The sequence below is a fragment of the Hippoglossus hippoglossus genome, chromosome 6, assembly GCF_009819705.1.
Source record: "Hippoglossus hippoglossus isolate fHipHip1 chromosome 6, fHipHip1.pri, whole genome shotgun sequence".
NCBI classification, from domain to species: Eukaryota; Metazoa; Chordata; class Actinopteri; order Pleuronectiformes; family Pleuronectidae; genus Hippoglossus; species Hippoglossus hippoglossus.
In genome coordinates this window covers 23,742,416-23,749,807 of record NC_047156.1, presented here as the reverse complement: position 1 = coordinate 23,749,807, position 7,392 = coordinate 23,742,416, and the positions used below count along the sequence as shown (strand labels likewise).

At 40.5% G+C, this 7,392-nt stretch overlaps 1 protein-coding gene across 2 annotated transcripts; it reads right to left on the bottom strand.

The window, feature by feature from the left end:
* Positions 1-995: 995 nt before the first annotated feature.
* Positions 996-6,724, bottom strand: LOC117763722 (hyaluronidase-5-like). 2 transcript variants are annotated; one of them, XM_034589089.1, is made up of 5 exons: positions 6,557-6,724; positions 3,505-4,465; positions 2,374-2,463; positions 1,873-2,281; positions 996-1,601 (listed from the first exon to the last, which is right to left on the bottom strand). In XM_034589089.1, exons 2-5 carry the CDS (start codon positions 4,444-4,446, stop codon positions 1,591-1,593), a joined length of 1,452 nt encoding a protein of 483 aa, XP_034444980.1. In that variant the 5' UTR covers positions 4,447-4,465; positions 6,557-6,724; the 3' UTR covers positions 996-1,590. The 2 variants fall into 2 exon arrangements, with proteins under 2 accessions (XP_034444980.1, XP_034444981.1); XM_034589090.1 differs by having other exon boundaries at positions 996-2,281.
* Between the last annotated feature and the right edge of the window lie 668 nt (positions 6,725-7,392).

The window sequence follows — 7,392 nt, the reverse complement described above, 5'->3', positions numbered from 1 at the left end:
TGTTCGGACAATATATCAGTCAGTGATTTGTGATCCTGCTACTTCACTGATACTCAGGAGGAATATCTTTGTTTCTCTCTGACCTTTAGTTGAAATATTATTTTGTTCTTTGTTTACAAATCATTACTATTTAATTACCCAGACGGCCGGCAGAGCCTGAAGCAGGGTGTTGTTTTCACCTGTGTGTGTGTGTGTGTGTGTGTGTGTGTGTGTGTGTGTGTGTGTGTGTGTGTGTGTGTGTGTGTGTGTGTGTGTGTGTGTGTGTGTGTGTGTGTGTGTGTGTCTTAGATAGATGATGTGAATGGAGTTTCACCAAACTAAGTGGAAGCTTTTGGGGCTGATCAAAGGTCAAAGGTCAAAGTGAACACGAATATAGTCTGAAACACACATTTTCCCAGATATCTCCACAAATAGTTGATGATCAGAAAATGATCAACCATCATATGATAAGTGACTTTATTTTTACATATCCTCTCCAACTCCAACTAAAAGCTCATATAAAGCTTATGTATAACAAAAAATAATTTATAATCAAATGTTCTGACATCATCAGTATGTCATATAGTTGTTATGCAATAACCTTTGCAGCCAATACGATTAGAGACCCACTTGTTTCTTGATGAACCAATCTTTCGTCATCATATGGTATAAGTGATGTCATTATGAAATAGCATTATTACAATATAAAAACTGCATTTTAATGGCCATGAAATTCCACTGCAATGTGGATGGCTGGTGTGAGTAAAGTAGCAAAGAGTCATTTAAAATGAAACCATAACAGTGTGGATGGCACCTAAGATTAAACAGTTCCATTAGGGAGAATAGATTTTATTCTTTGCTGCAGGATCTCTGAATAGGGTTTGGTACAGAGAAGGTTGATGAATATATACCCTGTTTTATCTGAAGTTTATTTAGCCTGTGTAAATAATTGTTGTGTTATTGCATACATGTGTTTTGTCTGCCTTGCCTGACTTGAAGAAGGACCACTACGGAAATACAGCAAGCTCTCAGTTGTATTGTGTTTCATTCTCAACTGCATGGCCGCAGTCTGATAAAATGAGTCTATTTCAAACACTTTGGATACATGAACTAAACAGTGTCAACAAGCTCACACATGATTTCAATCATAATCACTCAACTTAGTTTTGCATATCAATAAGCTAACATTTCCTAATAAGCACGAAAAACACATAGTACACAGCTGAAACCCTTTTTATAAATAAAAATATTACAATTCATCCTAAGGGGGACATAGGTGTTTGAATTTATTTGCATGGCAATAACTTCAATAGAGACACATTTCAATCTGAACGTATCAATCTCATGATGCCACAAGACAGATGATACCTAAAGCATCAGAGATCATCCTCTGGAAATCATGAACAGAAATATGTAGAACAAGCTAGTACATGTTCTTCAGGAAGATTTTTTTAATTTTAAGAATATGTGTTAAATGTAAATTTGCTCATTAGTTTTATTTAAAAGGGAAGTCATGTCAAAGTGTAGGTTTCATTCCAGGCTGTAGGGTGTAAAGTTAAAACACCAGACATTAGCAATAACATTTCATGGTGCGTTACACAATAAGTCAGTTCAGTTTATATTCCCGCAAGGAGAAATTCAGTTTCATCTTTAAACAATAACAACAATAACAAATAAGGACGTCTCATAAACAATACACAGGAAAGAGCTGGGTTATTCTTTAATCTCATTACCAACAGATTTTTGCCCCCCGGGTGTTGAGCGAGACAGGATCATGAGGCCAAATGGAATTCAAAACATTTTAAACACTGGTATAAACAGTCACAAATAACAAACAACAAACAACAAGCTGAAATAACAGTGTAATTATATTATCATCATGGACTATTCACATCACAACACACTTCAGAAAGAGTAAAATCATAACCAGCAGGAGGGGGCGTGGCCTGTCAGCGCCTCGATTGCCCCTGGTGATGACAGCCTCTTGGATGACATTGAAGGTCATAACTGATCTGCACGGCTTCTCGCTGTAGCACATGCAGTCAAAGCGGTGGTCAAACCAGTTGATGTCGTACTGCGAGAGGGCACCGCTCACAGTGAGCGGGCCAGTGTCACGCGGCCGCTGGATACGGAAACGGCGCGGGTCAAGGTGGAGGAAGACATCCTGGTCCCAGCGCTTCCGCACACAGCGACCTCGGCCCTGGCAGAGCGCCATGCTGCAGAGCTGTGTTGCCGTCGAGACATTCAGGATGTACGGGTTCATGACCTGCTCAAGGTGGCTTCGAGCATCAAAGCAGGATTCCTAAAAATGTGTGGGATGTTGGACCATTTAGTTATTGTAAGTTTAAGTTCCAAACCTTGCCCGAAAAATACTAAACTACCACCACTTTCTACCTCTGTATCTGTGACGTTCATGTCTCCCCAGGAAACAATGCCAGCAGCACCAAGAGCGGCAGCTTCTCCAATAGTGTTGACCAGATCAAACTGCAAAAAACAAAGACAATCAGCCAGAGAAGTACAGGAGATGACATCAGTCATATTGATTCCTAAACTGCAAACCTCACTATTGAAGTTTGATACTAGAATATGAAAAAAGCTATTTTAAACCAATAGATTTAAATAGATGGTAACAATACTGTGAACGAAAGTAATTATACACAATCATGATTTAATGTGTCGAAGGAGAGTGACTCTCAGAAGAGCACTTCCCTCCACCAAGGCCCAATAGTCCCCTGAAAATCAATCAAGTTGCACTAAAAGTATTTTAGACACTCAGAGATATCAGTCCCCTCAATATCTTTTTATAAAGATACATTAATTATCACCTACGGCAAGGATGTTATTTTTTTGCCCCTGTCCAATGGTTTATTTGATGGTTTGTTGGTTTGATGTTCAGCTGGAGTACGCAACGACTACTGAACGAATCACTGACAAATTTCAATGGATTCTTTCTTGGCCCATATTTCATCCTTCCACAGTGTTTTGTGAAAATCCATTCAGCAGTTTTTGTATAATCCTCCTGACAAACAGACAAACATATCCTCATTGGCTGAGGTAACAACTGGAAACCCACTAAAACTAATACTGGAAAAATGTTTTAATGCAAGTGCATAGTAACGCATGATGAAGGGTCCTGATATAAAACAGTAATAGGGGCAGACAAAAAAGACACAATGTGAGGTGTGAAGAGTGACACACAGTGAATTATCAGGCCTATTCCAGTGAAACAAGGAACAAAGGCCAACCATGTTTAAATCCTCCTCTGTATTTAAAAGTGTGTATGTGGTCAGTTTCTCTTGCAGTCAGGTGAGTTTATCATTCTAATAGAGCCTGATGCATATTTCTCTGGTTTGGGTTAAGGTGCTGTTTAATGTACGTTGAGCTTTAGATAAGGCTGCAAGACACTTGGCAGCCAATCAGTCATATCAGAGTATGTTCTGTGGAATGAAGGCACAGCATCATAGCCTACTTTCAGCCTAAAGGTGACAAAACCTGTGTTTCTGAGTGAGCACAAGTGTGTCTGACCTCTGACATGTAGTCATCAGTGCTGTCCTTGTACACAGGGCGGATGTAGGCATATACAGGGATGGAGTAGGAACTGTTGGGGAGTGTTGACACCCTAATGGCTTCATGGATTCGATGGCGGACGAACAGCCGAGCCTGCTTGGAGTCTCTGAGCACCAGCTCCAGATAGATGGATGGAAAGAGCGCTGTGGAATTTTTCCACAGCCACAGCAGCTCATTGTTCCTGTCCTTCTCGATGGCAGGGCACTCTCCAGTGTAGCCTGCCATGTCCTGGTTGTAGTCATAGTTGTAGCAGTCAGGGTACAAGTAGTAACCCCAGAGTCTGTTGGGCCTTAGCCTCTTCCCAATACTGATGGAGCGGAGGAAGTACTTCTTTGCTCCACGCTCAAACACGATCTTCGCCCGATCCTCCGCCTCATCGTCAGACAATGATGCATTTTTTTTCTTGACCGTTTCTATGGAAATCTCTCTGTAGATGTCTTTACTGCCCCAGTTTCGAACCCACTGTGGCCTCCACTCCTCAAAGTCAAGCACAGCAAGACCTGGCTGGTTAGAAGGAATATAGTGCTCTATGTCGTCCTCGGCCAGCTCATGGTGCTCCTTCATGTCTATCAGCTGTGGTACACCCTCATCGTAAATCTCACCAGTGTCTTCGTCCACGTACGGGAAGAGGCCGAAGCGGTCGGTGTAGAATATGGAGATGCTCTGGTTGATCGCTGTTTTCAGCGTGCTGCTGACAAAGTGGAAGTAGGAGAGATCGAGGGCAATGCCAAAGCGGCTGTCACACAGCTCAGTTGGGGCATTCCACATGAAAAGGAAGGGTTGATCAGCACGGAGGGGAGGGTCCGTCCTCGGTAAGGCCTGGCCTGAGCTCAGCAGAGACAACATGGTGATGAAGACGAAGAAATGTCCTCTGTCATGATGCAGTTTGACTTGATTCATTTTCAATCAAGAATTGTATCTGTGGGGAGAAGGAAACACAAACATCAATCAGAAATACTAGGAGGTCAGAATGAGTTTCTGCTGCTCTTTAGGAAATGTATCTGTGATATGAATAGAACATGCCATATTTTCAGAGTTTGAGCTGAGTATTGTTTTTGTCCATCAACGTTCTTCATAGAAAACAAAAGAAAAGAAAAGATTTCACCAGTGGAAATATCAAAATGTTCATCTCAAAAAATGTATGAGCTAACACACAGAATCAAAGTTAGTGTGAGAACAGTTCCCTTCTCCATCCATAGTGCATTGAGCAGATGTAAGGAATAATTTAATAATAATAAAAAGTTATTTAAAGCCATGCTAGCTAGTAGTTTTGTGGATGGCAGTGTTGGTTGGTCAGTGATTGTGGTTGCTAATCATAAACACATTAGCATTGTGTGGTTGTTACCATGCAGCCTCATAGAGCAGCTAGCATGGCTGTAGACTCTGTGTTGTTTCTGCAATGAAGCTCAAATGTACAGCTTTGGTTGGAAGGCTAACAATGTAGAGAGAGAGGTGATTACCTGGCTGAGTGAGAAAAAGTTTTTAGCTAAGAAGGAACAAACAAATCTCACTGTTAGATAATATAGCTATGTGAATTTTAACTTTCATGCATTCTGGCATCATCATAGCAAAAAATTGTTTCTTAAAAAAAAAAATAAAGGTTTTGTTCATCAAAGATTTGGGTTATTTCATCAAATTAATAAAATCAATTTAACTTCATTGTTCAAAGAAAGTATAACCTTTAAATTTACTTTATAACATTATTTTAATTATTTTGCAACATATATCATTAAATATTTTGTAGTGAATGATATTTACAGAACTCTCAGAGCTCCATTGTTTCTTTCATTTTTGAATTTCCTACATTATCAACCGTATGGCACATTTATTCAACCATATTTTTTTTCCAGCTGAGCAGATCCGAGGCATCAGTTCAAGTGAAAACAGCACTAAATCTCCTGACTTAGGAAAGATTTATGTTTTGAATATCCTGAAGACAAAAAGCTGACTCTGTAATTGTCTGGATTTCCCATTGTTGCGTAATAGAGATGAAATATGACAGCATGTCTGTTGTTCTCAGTTGAAGGCATGCAACAAACCAGCAGCAAACTAAGATGGGAACACTTTCCCCTCCGTCACTGACTGAGGATGTGGACCTGATAAGCACTTCACTCCTGAGGGCAAAGGCATAATTCATCTTGAATGAACAAAGTCATTCTCTGTTGTTTGAAAATGTGAAGAAATGCAATCAGAGTTACAACATAATCCACAGTTATTAAATGTAAATGGAATATGCAGTTTATGATAAAAAATGAGTGCCCAAGATGTCAAATCTTTTCAGCATTAAATCAGGCAGAAATTCTCAATTCATTTCACAAATATGAATGAGTTGGTCCAATTTTACTACCTAAGATCAGTGTCCGCATCAGCTTTCATCGGCTCTTCTCTGTTACTTGAGCCGGGATTTGAAAGACACGGAGCGAATTGAAATCGGACACAGATGCTACAGATACACTCAGTTCTAATTATAGTTTGATGTCCACAGTCTCTTACTTTCAAATCTTTAGCCTCTTAGAAAACTATCATCTGCACTTGGAGCATTTTACAAGCTCTAATCTGTTCAGCTGTCTTTACTGACTGTATTTATTATATTTGTATTCACATGCTCTGCTGCCCCACTAGCCCTATATGCTTACAGTATAACACAGTGTAGGACTATAAGAAAGTGTTAGGATGGTGATCACCCTTCACAGCACTGACTAATAGTTTTACAAACTCCACACAGTGTTAACATTAATATCTTTATGAGGTCAAAAGATCTGAAGTGGAGCTACAGCATCTTTGTCTCCAGGCAGGTTACAAGCAACCACTCAGTCTGACGGTTTTATGATTTCTGTCATTGCAGACTTAATGAATGAAGTTCACTCTCGTCAAGTAAAATTTGAGGGGAAACTGTGCGGCTAAACACTACACCTTGTAACTTTCTCCACTTTAACTCTCGAAAAAACACCAATAAACCTTTGAACCCAAATGAGACAGTAAAAGGAGACGTCATTAGCTGAGCACCAACCTGCTTTGGGGTCCAACCTCCCGCTGTTGAAACGGCACGCTCAGTTAGTCCTGGTATTATTACCTGTTACCCATAAACACCACCCTCACACTCCTTTGGGAGTGTCAATAGTTCCTCTTTAAATACGCTGCGACATTACAGGCAGGACACTTGTGGAAACTTGTCAGAGCTGAGAGATCTGCAGCCCTGAGGTGTTCTGGGTTTTATTGCGATGTCCTGATGTTTTTCAGGCTGAGACCAGCTCCCTCCTTCCTGCCAGGAGGAGGATAACAGCGGAAGCTCCAGGACGAGGACAATGTGTGTGGACACACTGCCACTCATGTTTGAGGCCTCTGTCCAAACACGCAAGGAATGCAGTGAGAGTTTGAACTTGGTCAGCTGTGGGTTAGAAATGCATTAAGCTGAAGGAAATCCACCTGGTTTCATCACCAGAATGCAGAATCACGTAAAGCGGAAGTTCGACCGGCTCCATCAACTCCTGCTGAGAGTCAAACTCAACTCTACTAAATCAGCTGGTTTTCAGATGCATTTCATCGAGAAGGGTCGAACAAAAGAAAGAGGTCTACATCTGATTCTGCCAGATTAAATTATGAATTAGTCTTTGTAGGAATGATTCTTTTCTGTTAAGATTGTTTAAATGTGTAGCAAACACATAAAATCCATATGGAAATAGTGTGATTTGTGTGAGTGTTGCCTGTTTAGTTACTGTTGCGTGATTAGAAGAAGTGTGTAATACTTGTACTACTAGTGTGTAATCAGACTCCTTTGTTATTGTGTGTGTGTGTGTGTGCGTGTGTGTGCGTGTGTGTGTGTGATTAACGTGTGAGCCATGTCTA

Coding starts and splice junctions, on each gene's coding strand:
- LOC117763722 (XM_034589089.1), bottom strand. CDS start 4,446: ATGAATCAAGTCAAACTGCATCATGACAGAGGACATTTCTTCGTCTTC. Junction 2,464..3,504: donor CTGATGACTACATGTCAGAG/GTCAGACACACT, acceptor TGTTTTTTGCAG/TTTGATCTGGTCAACACTAT. Junction 2,282..2,373: donor TGAACGTCACAGATACAGAG/GTAGAAAGTGGT, acceptor ACACATTTTTAG/GAATCCTGCTTTGATGCTCG.